The sequence below is a fragment of the Caretta caretta genome, chromosome 3 (assembly GCF_965140235.1).
Source record: "Caretta caretta isolate rCarCar2 chromosome 3, rCarCar1.hap1, whole genome shotgun sequence".
Lineage (NCBI taxonomy): Eukaryota > Metazoa > Chordata > Testudines > Cheloniidae > Caretta > Caretta caretta.
In genome coordinates, this window is record NC_134208.1 from 160,683,506 (window position 1) to 160,709,953 (window position 26,448).

General features: G+C 42.3%; 1 protein-coding gene across 3 annotated transcripts in view; it reads left to right on the forward strand.

The window, feature by feature from the left end:
• The first annotated feature begins 3,122 nt into the window (after positions 1 to 3,122).
• The window catches only part of TP53BP2 (tumor protein p53 binding protein 2), a 68,650-nt gene continuing 45,324 nt past the window's right edge, over positions 3,123 to 26,448 (forward strand). The window contains exons 1-2 of one of the 3 annotated variants that reach the window (XM_048843286.2): positions 3,123 to 3,409; positions 25,880 to 26,027. In XM_048843286.2, the coding sequence (XP_048699243.2) occupies positions 3,383 to 3,409; positions 25,880 to 26,027 (175 nt within the window). In that variant the 5' untranslated portion in view covers positions 3,123 to 3,382. Of the gene's footprint in view, positions 3,410 to 3,570; positions 3,732 to 25,879; positions 26,028 to 26,448 lie in introns of those variants that run through there. The other 2 variants (XM_048843287.2, XM_075127062.1) reach the window with 2 other exon arrangements.

The following is a 26,448-nucleotide window of genomic DNA, read 5'->3' on the forward strand; positions in this document are numbered from 1 at the left end:
TTAAATAAAGTTGGCAATTTATTTTCTAACTCGCCTCTGAACTTTTACTTACTATTGCTACAAACAGAGCACTAGCCCTGTCTGAAAGGATGATTTCAGATGGGTGATAAAGCCTGTACACCTCTCCTATGTCTTCCACAGAGGCAGTCTTTAGTGCCATGAAAAATGCATTGGAGTAGTACAGTCATCTATAATAACAAACACATGGTAAGGGAATATTTGACTATTAAGGGATTGTGGAAAGATGTGTGTCCCAGAGTCACCTTCACCCTTCAGATGACTGTTCATTTAGGAAACATTTTTATATGAGCTTTTTCACCACCTTTGAAATCTACTGACTCTTAAGGACAAATATTTGTGCGTCTCTCTGTTTGCCAAGATGATCCTGCAGATGTGTAATGCCTGCGTGTCACTGTGTGTAAAGTGCTTGACGCAGCAGCAAGCTGGCTGCCCTAGAGAAGATGACAGAATCAGCAGAATGGAGCAGCTTTCCATATGTTCAATTAATTTCCTGCTATATGCCAGGACGCTTCCTCCTCCTGTGCAGATGTAAAAAAAATCAGGACCAAGTTTCTTAGTTTCTACATTTTTGTCTTTTCTCTTCCCTTCAGCACCCTGTGAACTGTCCTGCCTTCTTCTGTGTTATGTTCCCTTTTCCGTCCTATGTGGTTTTTTTCTACAGAGACAGCATATTTTAATGGACTGAGCACAGAGCTGGGACTAGAGTCAAGAGTTCCTGAAAACTAAGTCCAGCTCTGCCATGACTTGTTATGTGGATATGATTTCCAGGACATAATTTATATTACATACATATGTTTAAAGGGTGCTTTTAGAAAACTGTAATTTTAAAAAATGAATTAAAAAATAAAATGTAAACTTTATGTCAGTTTCTTTATCTGTAATACAGGAATAAAAACGCTTCATTACCTCACAGGCAGGTTATGAGGATTAATGCTCTAATAATATGGTTAAATTTTCTACACCACTTTGAACGTGAAACTGGTATATATATGCTGAGTATTATTGTTATTCTCCTTGCATTTGGGGATTCCTGTCTAAAATTATTAAAAATGTTTAATTTCTAGAAATAATGGGTATGAAGACCAGCATTTTCTGCAGAGTCCTAAAGGGTGACTGACTTACCACACCTTCAATTTCCAGCCTTTTTCTTGATCTTTAAAGTTACACTACCAAATGATTTAGGCCAGTAATTTATGCCCCATCCTTCAAGCTTCTCTGTGTAGGTGGACTCTTGTACTCATAGGGCCTTGCAAGGTAGGGCCTTTGATTTTGTAAAGAAAATAAATGATAAAAAAAACATGGAAAGATATGGTTTCTTTTTGTTTGTTTTTATATTTAAACATTGCCCTGCAAGGTTTTGAACTTAGACATAACAGAATAGAATTGGAAAGTAAAAGTAACTAGGTAACAAAGGTAAAATTAACCATTTTAATATCACTAGCCAAAGTGAGTAATATGAAAAAAGTAAAAGGAGAGCATAGATAGGAGGCAGCATGGTCTAGGAGGTAAGACACTGCAAAATAAAGTCAGGAGATAAGGGATCCAGTTCTGGCTCGATGACGTGAGCTGTAGTTCACGAAAGCTTATGCTCAAATAAATTGGTTAGTCTCTAAGGTGCCACAAGTACTCCTTTTCTTTTTGCGAATACAGACTAACACGGCTGGTACTCTGAAACCTGAGTTCTGGCTCTGCTGCTGAAGTGCTCTGTGACTTTGGGCTGGTCACTTCACCTCTGTTTTCCCTTTCACCTATATGTCTTGTCTGTTTAGATTATAAGATTTTTAGGGGAGGGACTGTCCGCTGTTGTGGGTTTGTACAGTGCCTATAACAACTTGGCCCTGTCTCAGTTGGGACTTACAGGTGTTACTGACAGGTTTCAGAGTAACAGCCGTATTAGTCTGTATTTGCAAAAAGAAAAGGAGTACTTGTGGCACCTTAGAGACTAACCAATTTATTTGAGCATGAGCTTTCGTGAGCTACAGCTCACTTCATCACGAAAGCTCATGCTCAAATAAATTGGTTAGTCTCTAAGGTGCTACAAGTACTCCTTTTCTTTTTACAGGTGTTACTGTAATTTAATAACCTACGGCATTGCTGTTAACAGTATGAGGATTTTAATTTTATCATCTTGCCATATCCCTTTAATAAAGATGTTTTTAAGCCTTGGCCTCTGCAAAAGTGGAGACCCCTGGAAGTCAGTGGGGCTGTGGGAATCCCTGCACTCGAGATAATCTTGCACTTTGCCCTCCAACGATCCTTAAAATCAGGGGAACATCTAGCTAGATGCATTTACAGGTATCTTTTAGTTCATTGAAGCAGGGGTTCTGAAAGTGATCATGGCTGAATAGAGTGAATAGATTGTGCGATCACAGAGATAAGGGGGTGAATAGTAAGTACCGACTTTCCAGTTCTTGCCCCCAGGGCAGGGTTTGAATTCAATTAATAAATAGATACCTTAGGGGTGGGGAATCCATTGTCATGTATATACATAGGAATGGGCACACTCAAAATACGAGAAGTGAGAAAGTGATTATGCCAAAGGTAAAACTTATCCTCTCTGCAGGTGCCCTCAAGAGCCACAGGAGTACGTCAGCAAGGCAGGGCTGGTTCAGCAACTGCGTGTGAAATCCAAATCTGCCTGAGCGATTTCTGATTTTAACGAGGGACGGAGTGAATTATAATGAAAATGTCCATCTGGTCATGGCGAAGGACCGTCAGGGAGGGTGGCGCAGAGATGTCCAGAGACTGAGCGAGCTTCAGCAAAGAGGGGGGGTGGAATGGGGCCCAGAGAGTTGGAGGAGGGGCCGGGATGAGCCAGCAGGGAGGGACGCCCCATCAGAGGGGGGATGAGCCCTCAAGGGGGGGCTCTCTGTGAGGGAGGGGGATGAGCCGCATAAAAGGCGGTCTCGGGCAGCTTCCCTCCTGTCCCACACAAGGCAAAGCCCGCTGCTGTCTAGCGTGCTGGGGGAGGGGGAGGGCTTAGGCGGGAGCTGGCCCTCCCTGTGCCGGCCCCTCCTGGGGGTAGGATCCGGGCGGGGTTGGGGCTGTCGGCTGCTCCTCGCCAATCGCTGGGCTTTGGGGTTAGTTTCGGAGAGTGGAGCCGGGGGCGGCGGCGGCGGCGGGGAGAGCGGGTCGCCGAGGAGACAAAGCGGCGGCGCTGGGGCTGAGCGGGGGCGGACGCCAGGCCCCGGCGGGGATCCGGCAGAGTGCGGCGCAGGCCGGGCTCCTCTTCGCAACAGGTTCCCAGCTCTGCCCGGCCCCCTGTGCGCTGCGGCGGGCACCGCAGGCCGCTCCGCCTCCCCAGGCCCCGGCCAGTGGTCTCCTCGGTCTCGGGCGGGGCGACCCGGCACCATCCGCCTCCATGCGGTTCGGCTCCAAGATGATGCCGGTGAGTCCGGGGTCCCGGCGGGAAAGAGCGCGCGGGGGGGAGGCGGACTCGGGGGGTGCGTGGGCGGGCAGTGCCGGGGGGGGGGAGGTAAGGGGGACACGTGGGGCTGGGGCTGGACCTGGACTCTGCTCCCATCCCGTATTGTTCAGTCTCGGGGGCGCCGCGATCAGCGAATGTGACTCGTTGGCCCCAACATGGGCTGGGGCCAAGCGTGGGCAGAGCCAGGCCAGAGGGAGTTTCGTGGAGAAAGTTGGAAGGGGGGGAAGCTCGGACTGGAAGTTGCCTTTTGCTTCTGACTCCAGGATCTCTCGGTACCTCCATGGTAACTTGGCGGTTTTCGGGAGGGGGGATCAGCCGCGTGTACCTCGCCCCCCGGTTCAGTATGTACGATGGGGCGGTGCTGCTTGGAGACGGGTCATTAAATGGAGCTGACTCCTTATCTAGGGAAGGATCTGATAGCGCCAGTAAACATCGGAAGAGAAAATGGATCCTGCCATTGTGGAGGCAGAGACGGAGGAGCTGGGGGAGACCATCAGATTAGCCCTATGCTTGGTCCGAATCTGGGCTGGTTTGTGTTGGGGGATTTTCCTCCCGCCTCTAATCTCAGTGTTTACAGCTATTCTGCTTGCTCCGGTTTCACGCTGAGATCAGTGTAACGAGCCCTCCGGGGGAGAAGAGCGAACCTTGTAGGGAAAAGTGCCCCAGGTTAGGATCAAGTGTCAGTAGTTTCTTGGCCTATCAAAGGCCATGATCAACTGTCTTGATGTTTTTGGTCTTTTGGCCTCGAGATGAAAACCTTGTCTGTGTCTCTTGGACTGGGAAGTAAAAATATTATCTAAGTTATAAGAGCGGCGAGCCCTGATAGGCGCTAGGCTTGCGGGGCAGGGCTTGTTGGGGGCTGTCCAGTGCACTGGGGCATGAACTGCTGGGGAACAGGTAGGTTATTGGTGAAACATTCCACACATTTAAAGGGACAGTGGCGTTTGGCCTTTGGAGGGAAGGGTTTGCCATACACTTCCCTTACTCCTCCCACCCCCCATTTCTTCTTGCATTAGATAGTTCTCCTGACTTTTTATTAAGGATTTAACCAGCCGCCAGTCTGAATTATCTTCAGATGCACAACAGTCCCTGAACATTGAGTTTGTTTCACTCTGAGAATTATAGATGTTATGGGTGGAACTGGCCTGTTTGGCAGGAGGAGGGACTGAATAAGCTAAATTGTTTTGTTCTCTCTAACTTATTCAGTGTGAGTTTGCAACTTCTATGTAACAAATTCATTAACAATTCTTAGCAAATTAGAGTTCCTAAATTTTGTCTAGACACAGACCCCTGCTGCGGCCCTAAGATTTTCCACATCCATTTTCTTTTTTAAAACGCCCAAGCTCCAAGAGGATGAGTGCCCATGTTCACAAAATAAACTGGTTTTGCTTGCTTTCAGGATATTCTCCCATTGACACTGAAGTAGGAATTACCAAGAGACATTTGTAGTTTATTAAAGGTGTGTCCACACTAGGTAAAAAAGGTGTGTTTTTAATACTTTAAAATTGACCCCTACCAGCTAACTTGTGTTAAAATATAAAGTGCTATGTCTAACCTATGGTTCTAACATGGGTTTAAAAACTCATCTTCCTTCCTAGTGAAGGCAAGGCCTAAACTGAATACAGCTGAAGCTGAATGAAGGGATGGAAAGGTTTTGCTTTTGGCACAGAACCTCTGACTGTGGGAAGAGGGAGTTCCTTAATCCCCATGTTCCAGTTGGGCCAAGTGAGAAGTAATAGTATCTCTGAATATTTGGTATTAACCAACAATGGTTCATTTGGGGCTCTATTGGTTATTTCTTAAAATGGCAGACTACAAGTAAATAAAATGTGTTGGGAATTCTTGTGCTTAAAACAGTCTCCATTCATGCTTTCCTATAAGTATCTTAGATTGCAGTGTGTATGTGTGTTCCATGCATATATGGCCTTGCTCTTTAAGTGCTTGCAAAATCAGGGCCAACACTATGTGTTATGAGTAACTTTACACCGCTGCATAGACCCACTGAACTCAGTGGGATTATTCATGTATATAATGTTATTCACAAGTGTATTTGCAGAATTGGGGAATTGTATTCTTATGATGCAGCATATTGTCAATTTAAAAACACCCTTCCTATCACAAACCCTGGAAGCTGACTGAAACAAATAGGAATCCATAAACAGGAAGAGAATCTCCATTTATAAGGAGATTACACTTGAGTATCTCAGGCTGAGGTGGTTTGCTTGTTCCAGGGAAGCTAATGTCTCTTCTCCCATTCCTGTCACTCTTTCCTCCCCATTGAGGAGGCAATGATGAGGGTTGATTTAGTCCAGCAGACAAATCAAGGCAGGAGTAAGTGACTTTAATTGGTGTAATTAAAGAGACCACAATCAGTATTGGTGTAGTTAAAGTAGTCAAACTTTCTGGAGAATTATATTGTCATCAGCCCCTGGAAATCTGAGGAAAAATAAGCAATGTATATAGTAGCAAGGTCTTAATTCAAAGATAATCATAATTCAGTAAACATTCTGTCACCAGATAGTAAATCTGTACAAGAGACTACCCTTATCAGCTAACTGCCTGTCTTTGAAGATCATCCCAAAGTATCCCCAAACAGTTCTGTTCCTTCTTTATTTGAATGCCACCTCCATTTAAAATCTAGTTCTGTCTGTCCTTTCAGTGGTTGGTTGAGACAGGTGCCAGTGCATGAATTGCTGTAGGTGCTCAGACTTCCATTGCATGATGACGCAAATGTTGGTCATTCTGCTTTAAATTAATAAAATAAAGGATCCCTGCAACCTTTACCATACCGTGTTTACTACATAAAGTAATGGATCAGTTTAAATTAGAACGGGTTAAGTGACTTAATTCTAGAGTGCAAATATAGTGGATTTAGAACTCAGCATTTTTAAAGGTTATAACATATTTTGTTGCCCTACAGGCTCTCGTTTCTAATAATGACATTAATCCGGGGGGATGTAGGAGGAGATTTTAAAAGACACAGAGCAGTTAGTGGCCCACTGTGAATTGGTGCCTAAACAGCCCCTTGAAAATCTCCTCTGTAGTGTAAACACTCTGAATGGATAGGAACAGAAACGAACTGGAGCCCAAATAGTGCTAAAAACACTTGGGAGCATAAATAATAGCAAACCTTAAAACAATCTCTTGCACTTTTTTGCAGCTTCTTTTGTCCGATCGCCCTTTTGATGACTAACACTGTTTTGTACCAGCAAAAATCATATTTAAATGATGAGATTTTGGAGTCTGTTTAAAAGAGTATTTTTTAACATCTGTCTAAATGTATAGCAACCAAGAATGACATTGAACCAAAATGTACCAAGCGTGACACTTTAGGAGAGCGGTCGTCTCCTTGGTGTGATGGTGGGACTCTTATGGGCATAAATATCTTCATCCATGCTGCTGAGTGAGAAATAGGAAGGTGATCCTTAAGCATCTTCCAGCCCCTTCTTCCCCATCCCCCTTTTTTAATTCCTTTTGTGGTAACTTTTATATTTTCCTCTGCTTCTTCCCTATCTTATCTCTTCCTTCCACAATAAAACAATCTGACCGAACCCCTTGGCACCAGTCTCATACTCTCTTCTGCTCCAGCCAGTGCAATGCATACATAGCAAGAGTATAATGAATTACCTCTACGTACAGGTAAACTGATGGCACCTTAGAAATGAATGCAGAAGTAGTGACAGGGTTAAAGTCAGAGAATTAAATGATCCATATAAAACTGTCTCACCTTCCATCTGTTGAAGGCCTGTGGGAGTGCAATTTGTACTGTTGTGTTGCGATGAAGAGCTAGCACATTTTCTAAAATAGCATATCTTTCTGCAACATAATTGGTCCCCTTTGCGTGTTTTGCATTCTTACCATAAAGATGAGTAGATGTTGGGAAATAACGTGCGTCATTATGTATGCTGGATAAATAGCTTTGCTGAAGGGGTGGGCGGTTTCACAGATGGAGCTAATGCAGAGACTGTTATAGGCAGAGGCTTCAATTCAGTCTGAAATTCTTGTTGGTCATAATAGCTCTAAGGTCTGGATCTGTGTTGCGATGCAGAGCATTGCAGTGACCAACATTTAGGCGCCCAGACAATCTCAGGAACAACGCTGATCCACAAATCCCGAGTTAGGCGCTAGGCTCCCTATATGATAAATGGAGGAGAGAGGTGCCTCGGAATGTGGTCTACAGAAGCCTACACACTAGATGGGGAGTTGGCTAAGATAGCCAGTGGGAGATGCCAGTGAGAAGAGTGTGTCCAAATGCCTACCCTTCTCATGGAGATAGGCGCCTTTGCTGCAACCCAGACTTGGGCACGTATGATCTACAACTGCAAATCCTTCTCCTGGAGTGAAGTTGCTTAGCAGCCAAAGTTGTTTTTGTGAGAATGAGCCAAGTGCCTGCCTCACTCAGTGCAAAATAGAGGAAGAGGTGGTGCACAGAGAAGGCAATGCCCCTGCCTGCCTTGTAAGTTTTAGCCCAGTGGTTAGAGCACTTACCTGGGATGTGGGAGACCGTTCTCCCCTCTGTGTGAGGGGAACAAGGGATTGAACAGTGTCTCCCACACTTCTCAGAGTGCTCTAACCACTGGGCTATGGGATATCTTGATGTAGATTGCCCTCAGTCTCTCCTGTTGAAGCTGTTCTAGACTTTAAATAATTAAAGTCTTTGGAGAAAGAGGACGAGACCCTGCATCGCCTACCTCCTAGTGGTTAGGGCTTCCACCTAGGTTACAGAGTCATTCTCACTCTCGACAAATAACTCTTTATTTATCCACAGTGGAACACCTTCAGCAGAATAGGCTGAGCGCCCTCGCCACAGAGTATGTAATAGCCCAGTGGTTAGAGCACTCTAAAGAAATAAACATTCAAGGGCCCGTTGGATGTTCCATTGAATAGTAACATAGGAATTACCACACTGAATCAGATCAGTGATCCATCTAGTGCAGTTTTCTTTGACTAAAATACTTCCCTCAATTGTATTATGAGAAAATCTGGTTTTAACTACTTGGGATTTACAGACCCATGCATCTTCAGTAAGTATTCACTACTTTAATGTTAGATAAGGGGAAAAAATGTCTGTCTACAGTATGATGCAGATAAACAGTTGTTTTTGTTCACCCTGAACCACCTTTCTTCATCTGTGTGTTGCTTATTTAGGTGCCAGTCCTGCAACGGGATCCACGCAGCCAGACCTCTGTGTCTGTGACACTTAGTTGACTTCAGCATGAATTTGATTGTCAGATTGGGGTTTATATTGTAAGCACCCCAGGGCAGGGGCTTTGCCTCCTAATTTGTTTAAGGGCTTGGTATACATTGGATAACTATTAAATATAATTCTGGACATTTTAGCCAAAGCAAGTCACTTAGTAATGTTACCAAAATATTATTTCATAAAATCATTTAATACATGGTATTCAGGGTCTTAACTTCAGGGATATTTTGCATAGAATGCGAATAATTCTGAGAACATGTTTTGCTGGTCTTTTCTCTACAGTGCCTTGGGTGTGCATAACATTTTACAGACCATGAGCTGTTGTGAATCATGACAGTAAATAATGTCTCACTAGGTTTCCTGTACCCCTATAGTTCAGCAGGATTTTTTTGTCTATTGATCAATAACTTCCTATTCAATTTGTGAAACAATTTTAAAATAAAACTTATTTCTGTGTTGTCCCTCTTTACAAACAACCCCATTCTCCCAGAAAAAAATCACCTGAAATCTGTATTTTGTAGTACATGACAATTTGTTCAGTATGTCAGTTTCTTTAAGTGCTTTCATCACAAATGATCTGTATTCCCCCTCCCCCCGACACTAGATCAGTCTGTGGAAGTCCTGGGAAATCACTTATTATGGTTTTGCTCCTGATCCGTCCATTCATCAGTAATTCAGACTGTGAATGCCTTGTGGGTTTCCTGTTACTGTTGCATGGGTCAATCCACAGGAGGATCAGATGGGGAGAGATGGGGATGGACACTTCATATAAAACATTTCCTTTCCCCTGTGGCTGTTACCAGATGGGGTCTCTGCTTTATTAATGAAGGGCCTGTCTGAAGAGCTGTATGCTAGATTAATTTGCATGGAGGTCAACGGAGTTTTAACAGAGGCAGGTACAATCGAGATAACATATTTGTTGGTTTATCCTCATTCTGGTGTCTTAAAGTGGCACTGTGCTCAGTGTTCATTTCAAATTGATGATAATAAGTTGGCTTTAAAATGCTTTCCAGGTTTACCAGCTCTCCTTGTTAGCAATCTGCCTGGGGGGTCTCCTTGCCCCCACAAGGCATGCCACTGGGCTTGCTGAGTTTGTTCAATAGGGACAGGGTCTTGTCTCTTTCAAAGGGAAGCCCTGTGAATAAGGAGGTGGGACGCACTGCAGAAATGACTTGGTTAGAGTGGCTTTTTTGGCTTGGCTGTTATAGCATCAGGAGGAAGGGGAGTAACTTTATTTCCTCACATCTGTGACCTCCCTGGGGAAGAGGTTGGAGGGTTCCCTTGTTATCCTGGGAATGTACACAAATGTCAGTTCTAGTATCAAAGAGAGGGTTATTTAATACTCTGGAAGGTGCTCACATTCTTGAGGTCACGAGCAAATTAAGCCATCCTGCTCTTCGCTCTTTCACAGCATTACTGTCTTAAAGCCCTGTTTTAACTCTCCTTACTCACTTTTTGCTCAGGTAAACCTCTTTCCAAACTTAGTTGTGCCTGAGTAAGAGATGATTAAGGAGCTTGAGGCAGGGCCTTTTGTTTGACATCAAGATGGTATAGTGTATAAAGGTCAACAGAGTTCTTTGGTGTCATGTGAAATAGTCCTATTTTTATATGATGCTCAACTGTTTGAGAAAATGCCAAACTTTTGGAATGTGGGAGAATTGCAGATGGTGTGGAATAGCTAGTTCTGTCACTTGGATGAGAATTTTAGGCGAATGATGCTCTTGCTCTAATCCATGAGGATTCCTTGTTACCAGAAATATTCAAAGGTAGAAACCAATTCCCATCGTGCTGTTAATCACTGATATTTTTGTTGTTGTTAGTCCTGTAATCAGGTTAAAATTAGTAACACCAATGACATCACCAGTTGTTGCATAGTTACTAATAGTGCTACAGTTACGTTTAGTGCAAAGCCAGTTTTGCACATGTGTTTAGAAATCTCCGGTTTCTGTTTTAGTGATGTTAGTATCAAGAATGTTTTCTTTATGTGGCAACTGGATATAACTCATCATTCCTCACTCCCTCTTCTATTTTTATCGGTCTGAGGTAGGTATGCTAGGTATTTGAGTAGATACTTCTGTATCCATTTGTTCTACATTACAGAACCACCCACGGTATAGGTTCTAACGCTGATTAGCAGGAAGAGGTCCTTTTGATAGAGGGTTGTGTGTGTAGGTGGCTCAACTAGGCTGAGGTAAGTGTGTTGTGGGAGCCGTTTAAGAAAACAAAAATCAAGGAAAATTTTCTCTGGTGGTGGTTGTCGTCTCCGTTTTAATACTTACAACATCAATTTTATGAGAATAAAACATACGTGAATGGATTTAGCCTGCTCTTCCCCCAGTGTTTTAGAACAGTTACTAGGCACTTTTTAAAAACGTTTTTTGATAACGTGAAACTGATGTGGAAAAGTTTCTGTGGGAGAGATCCAGTTAGATTATACTGTATAGTGTCTGAAATTGAATAAATAATAGGGATGCTCTCCCACCCAAAGCCTTGAAAAGCTTCTGATATGTTAATGTTCTGAGTTGTTCGGTGCAGTTGTTTGAGTTGTTAGTTTATTTAGCACTCTTTGCTGTGGATCAAGGAGTTGTAGAAAGGGAAATTTAAGATAGAAGAGCTAAGTGACTTGCCCAAGATCATGCAGCAAGTCAGTGGAAGAGCTGGGAATAGATCTCTCAGCTGCTGACTCCTGCTCCTGGGAGTCCTACTAACTGGGACACTCGTGATGTCAGTTTCCTTTTTTTTGGCCACACACAAGTATCACTAAATGTCATTGTCTGACATAATCGTATCATCTCCATGCACACTACAGCAGGGTTTTGTGGTTGTTGATATACGGATGCTAGGGGAACCTTGAACTGGTTGTGTTCTGGACTGCCTCTGAGCAGATTTGGACTGTGACTGACTGGGTGGGGCTGAAAAGAGGTTTAAAATCAGCTTTCTACTGCATGCTCCCCTTACGCTCCTCCTTTAATACATTCAACTGTGTAGCTAGTTCTCATACTTTTGAGATCCATTTAAAATGGCACATCTTTGTTTTATCAAGTTTAAGAATTTTTCTTCAGCCTTGATTCTTCAATTCTGTGAGGTGAACTACTAAGCACATAATTTATATTTAAATTTAGACTCTCACTCTGTTTTGTTGTAGTAGTGCAAAACTAAATTTAACAGTTCTCTTGAGCTGAGTTTTAAGGGAGAGTTTCTGGAATTATCTGTCAGTTTCTTGGGGCCAGGGTACCTACTGTGTTTAAGCAATGAGGTTGTGTTTCTTTACAGATATATCATCAAATGAGCTTTTTGTTTTTAATACATTGCTTTGTCATTCCATTCCCTCTGTTTTTACCTTGGGTGGAGATTCTCAATATTACTCTCTGAAACAATCCTTGTGTGAAAAATTTTTCACTAGCTGCACTTCATTACTGTGCCACTCTTGACAAACCTATTTTGGTGAACAGAGGATATGAAAGTAATAATTAGCTCTAAGCAGGTCTTAATCTGAAGATCTCAAAGCACAGCTCTCAAAGTTGGGGTGGGGTGTGGGGGGAGTAAGTGCTATTATCACTTTACAGGTGGTGCAGCTGAGGTAGAGACCACAGAGGGCGCTGTCAATTTGAAAATTCCACTTCCATATAAAAACTTCGTGCCTATTGCTACAAATAGTGTCTAAAATCATTATAACTGAAAGATTAGAGAGAAATCTTTTAGTTTGTTTACATTGTGTATTTGCCAGCTCCTTGTCTGTCAGTTTCACTAGTTTGTTGATCATTCTCACCCCTTCCCAGGCCGGAGAAGGAGGTGTTCACCTGTACCAGCAGAAGCAGATCTGAAACTGAAAGAGAACAGGCAATAAGCAGGCTTTGCTCAGAGAAAGGAAAGGGAGAAGTGTTGCTCTCAGGTCCAAAAGACACATCAAAAGAACAACAAATACTCCTGGGGGAATTCTGCACCACTGCGCATGCGCAGAATTTGTCCCTTCAGATTTCTTTGCTCCCCTGCAGAAAAATGACTTTCTGACAGGATAGCCACAAGAGCGGTCATTTGACCCTCCCCAGCAGTATGTTTCAGGCAGCCAGGTAAATCACTATGGGGCAGGAGGCGTGACTGGGGAAAGACCCGGCTGGTGGCTCCTACCCTTGCGGTAGGCTCAGCTGCTAGTCCTGGCTGGGCTGGGAAGGATGCTGCACGGCATCCGGGGCTGGGTCAGACCCTCCCACAGCTGCAGGAAGCTCTGCAAACTCCTTCCCCTCCTCCCACCGCTTTCTGTACCCATTGCTCCTCAGCTGCAGGGGGAGGGATTACTGTACAGGAAGCTGCTCCCCCATCTGCCCAACCCCCACACACTCAGAACCCCCTCCCGATGAGCCCCATTGCCCCTGGACCACCCCAATGAACCATCCGCACGTGGATTCCCACCCTGCCGAGCCCCAACCAGCTGCACCTGGATCTCCGCCCCACTCCCCCAGCATCTGGACCCTTCCCCCAAGCCCCCCACACGCAGACCCCCTGGCGAGCTCCATCCTATTCCCACAGCTACACTCCCCCACTGAGCCTCAACCACCTTCACCTGGACCCCTCTGCAGAGTCCCATTACTGTTGCACCCAGAACCCCGCAACGAGTCCCTGTGTATCCAGAGCGCTGCCCGCACGCAGATTGCCCCACACAGAACCATCTCTACCCACACCTGGATCCCCCTACACTAAGCCCCTCCACTCATGGATCCTGCCTTGCTGAGCCTACCTGGTGCATCTGGCACAGAAGGGCAGGGCCCTCAGATGTTTCTGGGGCAGGCTCTGTCCTTGGGCTGTGTCAGGGTTGGGTGCAGCCTCAATGCCAAGTTCATGTCCTGGAGAGGAGCTACATACTGTGCAGCCAGTAGCCTGTGCTCCCCAATGCCATGCTGGAGCCTCCACATTTATTTGACAAAATTTGCAGAATTGTAATTTTTTTGGCGCAGAATGGCCTCAGGAGTAAAGAGAGCAGCAGGAATTTGTCCTGACATTCAATAAAGAACTTTTTTTTTTCTTTTTTTTTACAATCTATTTAGAGGGTGCTCCAATGGAAAATTAATTGATTTAAAAATAGATTAATACACTTACAAAAATTCAAATTGTGTCCCTTTTTAAGTGGCTTTCCCATTGTCACAAAACATGTCATTGGCAGAGCTTGGAAAGAGAACTGTGGTCTCCTGATTTCCTGTCCAGTGTTCTGGTAAATGGTCTGATTTCCTTTGTCTTCGAAATCATTTTAAATTTTTTTTTTTTTTTAAATATAGCTGAAATGTGGGTGTTGGAAGGGGTTGTGTTTCACTGTAGCTCATGGAGGAGAGACTAACAGACTTTCAGACCTTGCTACTGCTTGTGTAGTGAGTAGCATGTTTTAAACATTAAAAGTAGGATTTTCTAAAGCACTCCGCATTGGCCTTATTCTGCTCTAATTGCTGTCGTTTTTTAAAATGTTTAAGAAGCTTCATTTAAAATGAAATTAAAATGCAGAGCCCCCCGCACCGATGGCCAGGACCGGGCAGCGTGAGTGCCACTGAAAATGAGCTCGTGTGCCGCCTTTGGTACACGTGCCATAGGTTGCCTACCCCTGGCTAGAGGATGCCAACACTGGGTGCTTTTGAGTTGCACCCTGAATCTTTGTTTTTGTAAACGAGAATTTATTTGCTACACATTCTACTTTTATAATAAGCCCAATAGTGGCTCCCATATAACTCTCTCTTGCTGCAGTTGTTGTTTAGGTTTAAGTGAAAGGACTAGACCTAAAACACCCCCCCAAAATTTAACAGTAAGCTTTTGCTACTTGCATTAGAAACAGGTGATAAATTCACCTGTTCTGGGGAATTTTTTTTCCCCATAGTCACCTGACCTTACTATGATTTATGGGCTAGAGTTGCATGTGATTTTGGGTTATGGGTATTCCTGTTGCTTGAGGCAGAAGTATCAGTCATCTTTTCTTATCAGTGTGATTTCTAAGTGCGAGATGGAAAAGAGAAGAGTAAATATTTTAAACCCTCTGTAGTATTGCGGACATCAGTTAGCCAGCAACAGGACCGGCTCTAGGACCCAGCAAAGCAAGCATGTGCTTGGGGTGGCACAATTCTAAGAGTGGCATTCTGGCCACCCTTTTTTCCTTGTGCAGTTGTGCTCTCGGAGCTTGGGGTGGCAATTTTTTTGCTTGGGGCGGCAAAAAACCTAGAGCTGGCCCTCGCCAGCAAGTAGCAAAGTGTGTCTGGTGCAGTTACCACCTCTCCATGATAGTCTGGTCTCCTCAGAGGAAGCATGGGTTAAATGTGCTGCCATCTCACCACTGGGCCTCCTGAAATAAAGTTTATGTACAGATCACAGCTGGTATGGAACCATATTCATTTGCTATGGACACTGAGAAACATTTAGCTCCTTTTTTCATTGCGGGAACGTGTGCCTTGATAGGCCAGTGAGAACAATTGAGTTTTTTACAATAGCATCCCACAGGAACTCCTTTGAAAGCCTTTCTGCTGGCCAATTGCCATCTAGGAAGGCTGTTGACATAACAGCACCACTGCTTTCAGTGGGAGTGGCATGGCAGTTGAGCTTCAGGAACAGTTTTTAAAAAAAATAAATACAAAGGCTCCTTATGAGTTTGATGTCAGCTGAGAAAAGCAAGACAGTTCAGGCATATGGTTGTTGCTTTCATAACTCCATTCGTTATCCTTAGATGTCATCTGTTCCATGCAGAGTATGTTGCAGTTCTTAACAGAGGGAGGAGAGAGGCATCTGCAAACTATTTTGCTTGTATTGAGTAAGTTAGATCCTTCTATTTTAGAGTGCAGTATCTGTTTTTAGAAATGGGGGGGGGGGTATTGAGTTTGTATGGCTGAAAAGTGTTAATTGCTCTTTGAACCCTGACTGCTTGATAGGATTGAACACAGACTGGGTTGAGCAATGTAGTGTCTGCCAGAAGGGGCGTATGATCCAGAGGACTGGTCTGTCTGTCTTTCACTGACTTCAGTAGGAGGATTGAGCTCTTATTTAGACAGACTGTACAGTTCAAACAGTGGCTGAAGATCAAACCTTCATGCCATCCGTTTTAGTTAGGCTTTTGTTAAGTGTTAATGATACAAAATGGCTGACTAGCTCTCACTGAGAGGACATGCAGAACTGGTTATTGGACACTTGGGGAACATGTGCAGGAAGGGAGTTCCAAGTATAGATGTCATTGTGAAAAGAGTTGTATATTGTATGTTCTATCATACAATCTCAGGAACGTATTAGGGTTTGTTTACACCCAGTTTTTTTTGCACTGATTTAACTAAATCAGTAGAAAAACTAATTTAATCAAATTGGTTCAGCCCCCTAGTGTGGATTCAGTTATGTTGATACACAGTTTCATTGAAACAAGCTATAGCAATATAAGACCCCCTATGCCAATATATCTGCATCCATACTAGGGGATAACATTAATTTAACTGGTTTCAGAGGAACAGCCGTGTTAGTCTGTATTCGCAAAAAGAAAAGGAGTACTTGTGGCACCTTAGAGACTAACCAATTTATTTGAGCATGAGCTCACGAAAGCTCATGCTCAAATAAATTGGTTAGTCTCTAAGGTGCCACAAGTACTCCTTTTCTTTTTATTAATTTAACTAAATCACTCTTTCTACCAATTTATTTAAAACCATTACAAAACTGCATATAGATAAACCCTTATTCTCTGTATCATATAGCCAGTGTAACTCTTAAAATCTGAAAATAAAACATTTATAGAAAGTGCTTTGAAACCGTTACAAACCCCGGTTCACGTTAAACATCTGGCTTTCCATACTGATATTACGGACGTGGGTGGTCTGAAAATATAATCACCCTTAAAAGATACCCTTGATCCAAGGCATGCTTGGTTGTAAATTCAGATACAAAACTGAAGTACCACAGTTATGTAGGTATAACTTTTGGCTAAATACTTTCACTGAGTACCAAGGCAAAGTGCTCATGTTTGAAGTTTTATTTGAACTGCTCTTTTCCTAATGTCCTGCTTATGGATAGTCTGGCCTGCATGTTCTGTTGTACATAAACTAATAGAATACATTTTTAATAACCGAGGGCTTCTGAGCTCAAGATTCTTTGTAAACTGCTCAGTTCGAGAGCTGACAATAAAAGGAAGAATGCCTTTTTCTGTTGGTCACATGCATCCCAGTGCTCATATTTGATCCAAGTAGGGTAGTTCAAAGTTTTGACTACAGCTTTGGTAAATGGCCCTTTAATGGATTCCTCCCTCTTGTCCTTCCTGGTAGTAGCATAAGTAAAGAACATCAGACTAGGAAACTAATGTGTTTAACAGATTTAAACACAATTCTAGATTGACAAACTTCAGAAAATTAATATGGCCAAATTAGATGATGCAGAAAAAGAGACCTTGTGATGAAGGTAGTATCTAAGCTATAATTATGGATCACTTCTGTTTAGATGTACAGACGCACTTGAGATTTCAAACGAGATCTGCTGGAATACAGAAATTGTCATCTGTGAAGTAGGAGGGGCGCGTTGTGTTCCAATTATAACTGTATTTTTCTAGGGAAATTAAGTCCATGGGTTTTGGTCGCACAGTCTCCAGCTACTTCTCAGTGTTGCTGATGTGGGGGAAGAAAAAACTTAAAATAGCAAAAATCAGTGTGTTCATCGTGTACTTTCTGTGTTGTGGTGTTCCAAAATCAGACCGTTTTCACTGTTCTCGACCCTTAAAAAAGCTTCCTCTTAACTGTTTCCCTATAGTTATAGAAAACAAGTTGTTTTATCTCCTCTGAAAATGGAACATATATCTCTTCAATGAGAATTTAACCTAATTTAGAGAGTAGAGACTACTGTGTCTTTGGGATTAAAGGTAGAGTTCTATTCTCCTGCAGTACAATTAAAAGGAAGAAGGGCTGTCCTTTATTTAGAACAAGAATAATCTTAACAATTACAGTATTTCCTACTGTACCACTCCTACTTTGCATCATAACTTCCTTTCTCATAGTTATGGCTAAGTGCCACTGCAATATAAACTGAGCTGTGTGCGCAGTGGCTGAGAAGGAAGGATCATACTTCGTGTATCGGGTGTGGCTGTAGGTAAATATTAAACTTATCTGTACACTTTGAGTCTTACCTTATTAAAGTGAACTGCTGAATATGAAAGGAGCCAGGATCATGTGTTTTTCTTCTAGGAAGGCTATTATGTACCCTCTTGTTTACCTTAATCTCTAAATACAGAGTCTGAACTGGCTGGCTAGTGAAGACCAGATAGACGTTCTGAAGAACTTGATATGAAAGGAATCCTTTTGTTACTGATACAAACTTGGTGTATCAACTTTAGTTGCTGCCTCTCTCCTGTTAAATTGAGAGCTAGAACTACATACCAATGTGGAAATCTGTTGATCAGAATATAAAAAACTTGCCATTGTACAAGCTGCTTTTTGCTTAGAAAGTTGCAGTCAAGTCAGCAGAAATGTGAGACATTTTAATAGCTGATTTCTTCATGGCTGGCTTGTGAAGATGAAGCATCAGTGTTTGTGTTTTCCAGGGCTAGGTAAGATCCAGGACTTGTTTATAAAGGAGTTTTTACTTACCTGTAAAAACTCACTCCGGGCTGAAACTTTGGATGCAAGGTCTCTGCCTGGAAGTAGTTACATCTGTATATTTCTCTCATACAAATTGCTTTTTCAATTTAATAGCTAAGTGTTCTTATTCACCCTAAAACATTAGCTATTACTGTTTTTGTTTTTTGTACTCTAACTGAAAATAACTCTGTTACCATTTATTTAATTCCAGATATGAATCTGGCTCTTGTAATTCTTCCACCTCCCACACTGTTTTTAAAAGCAGCTACTGCACCTCTGAAATGATGGCTTTCTAGTATACAGCTAAAATGTTCTTCTACATTCTCACTGTACATGGAATCCACTGGGGGAAGAGGAGGTCCCTGCCTTGAAGAGCTTGCTGTCTAATTTAGATACGATGCAAACAGTGCTGAGTATGTGATTCTATTACACATCGCTATTAATCTGAAGAATTTCATTTATCAATCTCATTTTGATGGGACATTAAACTGTATACCATGAAATGTCTCTCCAACACCATTTCCTAGTGCTGCTATAAATATCTAGGGAATTAAAACTAGCTTTTTGTGGTTTAAGAATATTAAAGTTATGTTTGTCTTAAACTCACAGAGAGAGAAACCTCAGAGTTGAATGCTGAAATGACATCACTTGCTTAGACTTATTCACAATATTAAAATAGTTCATGCTTTTTTATAGAGGGGTAGTGTTCTCATGGGTCTACTGGGTTCTTGTATCTCTGCCAATTAGTTGTGTGCCTCAGTTTTCCTGTCTGTAAAATGAGCAGACTACTTGCTTGCCTGTTTGTGTTGAGGCTTATTGTTTGTAAAGTGCTTGGATGATAGGTGCTATGTAAGTGGAGAGCGTTATTGCCTCTTATACCATTTGTGATGCATTATACCTGGGCAGAACAGGGCTAGGTTAAATGTTAACCCTGAATTTCATTATTTTTGTAGAGAGACCAGGTGGGTGAGATGATATCTTTTCTTGAATTGACTTGTGTTGGTGAAAGAGACAAGCTCAAAAGCTACTAGGTGTTGAGCATGGTTGTTCCTGTCCCCACCAGGGACCAAAACACGTTTCCCCCACTCTTGAATGGATATCTGCGGGAGGAGACTGTCTTTAGGTGTCCAAACACAAGAAATTGAACTGAAAGACACATCCAGAAGTAACCTATTTCTATGTCAAAAACTGGTCTCTTTCACCAACAGGAGTGGGTCCAACAACAGATATTCCCTTACTCACCTTTTCTCTTTCATATTCTGGAACTATCACATCTACAACAATGCTACAAACATTATTTATGCAGGGAATTTAAGGCCCTTAATGAACTCCATATTTGAATATAGTGTTTTATGTGAGATATACAGATTTTGTGTGTGTGTATATAGTTTTGTCTTGAAGTATTGCTGCTAATTAAAGGCTGACAAAGTTTCTACATAAGAGCTTTGACTAGAACCTATCTGAAAGTACAGACTGTCCTTTTTACTTAGGTTAATTTCAGGAATTACCTAATCCATGCTGTCAGAGAAACTGCATAATTGAGTTTTCCAGTCAGCACATGCACTTAGGGATTTAAAATATTTGATATAACTGAAGACTTAATTTAAAATATTATGTTGATCCAAAATTATGTAATGGAACTACTTTACAAATTTGAAGATTTTTGCCACCATCTTTTTTAGAGCGTAGAAAAAGGAAAACCCAGGCCCTTAAAAAGGGACCCTGCCAAAGTTAAGAACTTCAGAACGGCCATACTGGCTCAGACCAATGGTCCATCTCTAGCCAAGTTAAGAAGACAAGTGTATTTCTTTTTCCCTTAGTTTCTCCAGTACACTTTAATCACTATAGTAATATCAGAAAACACAGCTGGTTCTCCGCATACCACCATATCTGCTCAGTTGAATGGCCAATAAACTGCATAATGCAAATATCTTCTTAGCTACTTGAACTTTGGCTTAATACCAGTTAGGAAAACTGATTCTGTTTTTTAAAGTGACAGAGCTGTAGTTTCAGAGTGGTAGCCAAGTTAGTCTGTATCAGCAAAAAGAACGAGGAGTACTTGTGGCACCTTAGACTAACAAATGTATTTGGGCCTAAGCTTTCTTGGGTTTTAGGCCACGAAAGCTTGTGCCCAAATACATTTGTTAGTGTCTCAGGTGCCACAAGTACTCCTCGATCTTAGAGCTGCAGTTAAAACCCTTTGTGGGCATATAGATCTGCATTTAAGCAGAGCTCAGCAACTTTTTTTAAGAAATAGTTATCCACAAATGTTAGAGCTGGGAAACAGTATATATGCTGTATTAAACTACACATAAAAGCTTGTCTGAAATGATAGTCACTGAATTAAAAAAAAAAAAAATTGGAGGTGAATCTCAGGAAGTTTATGTGGGTGTAACTTGCATGCTGATGAAACAGAAGAGGGTGAAATTTTAAAGTAGGGTGTAGCCTGCTTTAATGTACACCTTCTGACATCCTCTTTCTAATTGCTTGTCCTGCCACACCACCTCCCTTTTTGGCCTCTTCGATAGGTGTTATGATTCAAATGTAGTGGGTTATATACAGAGAAGATGATGTGTCAATTACATGGATTGGAATCAAATGCTCTAACTCATGATGAGGGGACTAGAAGGTGCAACTTACACCAATTTGGATTCCCTTAGATTTGCCTCTGAATCTGGTCTGTTCTTTTATAGAGATGTGAAAAGTTCTTCTTTATAAATATGTGCTTTGCTTTGCCATCTCAACACTTGCGGGTTGTGCATTTCACTTGCATTTCTAAAGATTCATATGCCTGCTCAAAAAATGGTCTCTGGCTGAAGTGAACGTGCACATGTTAGTCATCCCTTCAGTGTCCTTGATGCATCAGATGAAAGTCTCTCCTTTGCTGGAGGAGCCATAATTGCAAAGTTTATTTTCTAGGCTGGACAATACTGCCAGCTGAAATGTACGGTAAACCATGCAGGAACCTGCATTGCTAGATCTACCATCCATCTGGCATCTGGTGAATATGCCACGAGCTACACTGCTGGGATCCAGTGCTTTTACACTTAAAACCCCTTCATAAATCACAAAAAACAAAACAAAATATTCAGTCATGATTGTCCAAGGAGTAGAACAAAATAAATGGCAAATAACACTCTTTGTACACTCAAGTCCACGTAGGTCCTGTCTATGCTAGAAAATAAGATGATTTTTTGGCACCTGACCTGTCATAATTCTACACATTTTAGACACTGGTGTAGACAAGGCAAAGTGTCCACGATCAGTCCTTTTTAATACTGCCACCACGTGTTGAGCATGGTTGATCCTGTCCCCACTAGTGACCAGAATGCATTCCCCCATATTTAAATGGATATATATGTGGGAGGAGACGGTCTTTAGGTGTCCAAACTAGAAATTGAACTGCAAGACACATCCAGAAGTAACCTATCTCTATCCCAATGGAGGATATTAGCAAAACAGAGAATTTCAGAGCCTGATGTTCAGTGAGGCCCAGCACCTGGAGCTCCCGTTGACTTCAGTTGGAGTTTTGGTAGGTTAACACTTCTGTAAAACGAGATTAAACTTGGCACAGAGCTACTTTCAATTGTCAGAGCTTTCAGCCTCATTGGGTATTGTCTGTAATAGATCCTCAAATGCTGACTCTTCTCCTCCACTTCTTCAGACTGAATGGTTTGGTTTACCTGTTACAAGTCACTTTTCTTTTGTCGTAGTAACTCATGCCCATTTGGAGAGGTGGTGTCCAATTTCTTGAGTTTTGGGGCCAAACATATTTCAAGAAGGTCAAGGGCTCCAGCCAGTACTTTGGGTCAGTCTCTCTGGGCTCTTATGGTCCATTTATGCCAATTATGTTCTGCAGAGCACCCAAACATCCTTTGCTGGCGATTCCCCAGTGGTATGGTGCCAATTTACTCCACTCCCATGCCTCTCTCCCCACAGCCTCTGCCTAGGGGCCATGCTGGGATGTGGAGCAGCATGTCAACAGTTGGGTTGGGAGAGTGACTGGTGCACGCTACGTGTCAGCTATCCCCTGCTGGTGTGTGGTCTCTTGGGGAGCCTTGCCAGCTTGTGTAAGTTAGAGCAGCCACCAGGCTACTATAACCCACCCATGCCAAAGCAGTCAATCAAGGAGGTATAAAAGATTTCTGGTTCTTAGCTTCTCCCTTCTGTGTTGTCATAGGTTGCAGTGATAGGGAAGGCAGCCATCTTTGCTAGATACTCCCTTTAGGCTCAGGCAGAGCCAGGCAAGCTCTTACTTGGCTCTTCCTGGAGTTTATACAGCCTACCAGGCAATGGAGCAGCCAGTGCTGCTTTCTCTTCCCTCCTCAGTAATGCAGTAGATGGCCTGTGTGGGAGCTGCTGAATAGCAGGGAAGGGGTGGCTCACATCAGAGCAGCAGGTAGTTGGGTAGGCCATGCCCCCTACTACATCCTGGGGGCTGATCCAAACACTTCAGTTAATTACTTGATGTCGCTCTGGAAATACACTTTCAATTTGTCAATGAATACAAATATTCTGACATAGTCATCGCTAAGGGAGGTTGAACACCCTGGTAAAGTAGTTTATCTGGGATTTTCAGGGTATAAATGGGCAACTTGTGACCCTTTCCGAACAGTTGCCTCTGTGTATGTAAACCTCAAGATTAGCAGTGGGACTTATTTATCCTCATTTGAGGAGTGAATAATCTTGTATTAGGTTGGCTGTCTGAGGTTCCATATAATACCCATGATTATGCTCATTTTAATTAAAAACATTCCCAGCTGAAAGTGAATCACTGAAAACAAATGTCCCTAGATGCAGCACATTTTGCAGATACACAGGACCTGGGAGATAGTTTTGTGTGCAGTCATTTTAAGTGTGAAGTGGTTGGGGCAGTCATTGCTAATGCTACAAAAGGTGGTCTATTGTACATTCCTGTAAAACTCCAGGTTTTCACTGCAGCTGCACAGCTGGCTGAGCTTAAGGAAAACAAAACTGTTTTTCTGGTTTCTGGTTCTGTCTCTGTGATTACATGGTAGCTCTGCCTGGTGGAATGTCACTTCCCCACCTTCAAACTCTCTCCTTAAAATAGTGTGTATAAAATGTGTGTTTTCGAGTTTTGTCGTGGAGCATTGTTGTAAATTTAAAGTTGAACTTCAAAGCTTCAATTTGAAAGCTTTAAATAGAACCAAACTACCATTGACACATCATTGGCAGTTTCCCATAAACTGCACAAAGTCATGATGGCCTTTTCCACATTAGATACATATGGAACGCTAACCACTGTAGCATGCCTGTAACACACCTCTAGTCTACATGGAAACGTGCCCCCAATAGTGCTCAGTGTTTAAACGAAGAGTCCTAGGCTGTGTGGCTGCATACACTGCTGGCATATAGCACGAACTTACTATCTGCTTCCGGCCAAGGGTGGGAGAGGGAAGGAGAAGGGCCTTCATGGCTTACAACTTCCTTCTCTCTTTCTGTGTGTGGGAAATAAATGACTTCCTGAATTTCATCTTAAAACTGAAGAGTGGAATCTCTTGCCCCCATTTTCCTTCCTTTCCCCCCCCCCCCCCCCATTCCTTCAGTACCACACATTCGTTATTACCACCTGTGCATTTCACACACTCTCCCCACTCCCTTTTATCTTTCTTGTCTCTTCACTCCCATTCTGTTCCTCATCCCATTTATCTTTTCCCTTGCTGTCACTGTGATGCAGTGACTAAGAAATGGTGCCAGGGGATTTATGGGAGTTCCCTTAGGAATTCTGGGAGTTGTGAGCTCTTTTTCCTCAGTTCCTTTTAACTCTCTTACTGCTTGCGGAAGGCCTTTTGAAATTTCTCAGATGCCACTGCTTCAGGGAGCAGTACCAGGAACTGTAGACCTACTGGGCTGTCAATACTTGGGTGCAGTCCCATCAGTTTAGTTACCAGTGGTTTAGTACTCCAGTGCAGATACAGCCTAGGAGCTGGCAATTCAACATACCCACTCCAGGTGACTGTGTAACAAGAAATGTTGTATACTGTAGTTTTGAAATCCCTTAAAGTAGTAGAATATCTTAAATTTGACAGTTTTACATGTAAGTAAGATGGCTGCTGCAACTTGTTTTGAGGGGAAGGAACCCAGGCATTTAAAAGATCCTTGACAAAGTAAACAAGATTTTTCTCAGACAAATGCACACCTTAAACTATGTTCATCCTTTCCTCAAAAGATTAAGTCCTCAATATGGTGAGCCAAATTTGTCTCTAGTGAGTACAGTGACGCCAGGCATGAGTTTGACCTTCTGTATCTACAGAAAACAACTGAATAAGTACATGCTGTAATGGCTCCCTTTTTAAAGTTAGAGGGAAACGAACATTTCCATTGTACCTTGCTTGAGTCATCGTTCAGGCCCAGCATATTTTGAATCCTTAAACTATGGTTCATAAAGAATCTTCACCTGTCCACTTTTACCCCATATGACTTTAACATAGCTTTGGGGGTAGGGAGTGAGAATAAACATGGCTGGCTTCCAAGATCCAGTCTTTTTGTTGACTTGGAACATATTTTGCTAGGAGACGTACAGTTAAAATGTTCAATCGGTTTAGCAGAGTAATTGCTGTTGTGAAGACATTTTGACAGATTTATGATTTTGGAAGTTGTCTTTCAGCTAGTGCTGAAATCAAAATTCAGAGGAACTCCAGGAATGAAATAAACCTATTTAATTTTTGAGTCAGCTTCTACTATTTTAGAATTATAAATTTAAGTATCCAACAAACTGATTGCCTTGTTTTCAAAGATGCTGATCATCCACAGCTCCCACTGAAGTCATCTTTGCTGAAAATTAGGCTATAGTTTTTTTTTTTTTAATTTTTTTTAAAAAAAGATCTGAGCTTCCTATTGCAGAGGGTAGAGAAATAACAGCAAAGAAGAGCAGGTAGCTGTTTAACTTTTCTTGTGTTGAATAATCCTAATCAAAGAACAGTGAGTTGCTAAGAGAGGAAGCCAGATGAGATTTGAAGCACATTTCATTTGACTGCATTTGCAGGGAACCTTGTATTCATACAGGGCATGTTTAAGGGCATAATAAGTTGAGTTGTGCTATCTGTAGGAGATCCTCAAGTGACAAGTGCTAGCTACATAAATTCAAAATATTAGCTTCTACTGGATAAGAAATGACAGTGGTTCTTTCTCCAGACTTTAACTACCTTTGTTCTCCTTCATGAGAAGTTGTTTCTGGTTAAGAACACTTCTGAACTGTAGAGGACTGTTTCTGCTTCTACATCAAATCATTGTGCAGTGTGTAGGTACCTTAGAGTGATGCAGAGAGAATTTTGACACTTCACATCTGCTCTTTCAACTCTTGGCCTGAAAGAACAGGCATCTCCATATTTTTTTTTTTTTTTCAGAACTCCAATATCTCAGAAAGGGATGCAGATGCAATATATAGTACAGATTGTTTGAGACATGTAGCCAGTTAAACTGTTTACATAAACTGGAAGTGACTTCCCTAGCATCTCATTTTGCTCAGTTCTTTTCTGTGAATTTTTGTGATCTTGATTAGGACTGTGTATGTTCAGTGATCACTAATGAATGGTGCCAAGTGCTTTAGGCTGAGAGTGATGAGCTTAATAATAAGGACATGGGTGTGGCATGCAACCTACCTTGTGTATTCTACTGTGTGCCATTATCTTTCTCTTCCAGATGTTTCTTACTGTGTACCTCAGTAACAATGAACAACACTTCACAGAGGTGCCAATTACACCTGAAACCACTTGCAGAGATGTCGTGGAGCTGTGTAAAGAGCCTGGTGAGAGTGACTGCCACCTGGCTGAAGTGTGGTTTGGCTCAGGTATGAAAGATGCAGCTTTTGTGATCATTCGATATCCTTTGTTTGTTTGCTTTTCCTTTTTTTTTATTACCATAGCACCTAGAGGCCAAGGCCGCATTGTGGTAAACATAGTCCCTGCCCTGAAGTGTTTACCATTTGCCTTTCTTTCCATTAATCTCTTCACTGGAAATATAAGCTATATATACAAGGCTGTCTGGTGACTGGAGAATGTGACATCCTGCGGGTCTGGAGACTGAAGGCTGAGCAACTGAGAGGAGAAGGGATTTTAAATAGACAGTTTAATGCGTTTTGGGGGTTTATGTAATTCCAATGCCTCTTGAACATTTTGGAGACATGATGACTGTTAAATGAAAAGGTGGGAGTTGAATTTTTAAGTCCTGAGAATTAACAATACTTATGCTCCAAGAGCCTGAAGAGGTTC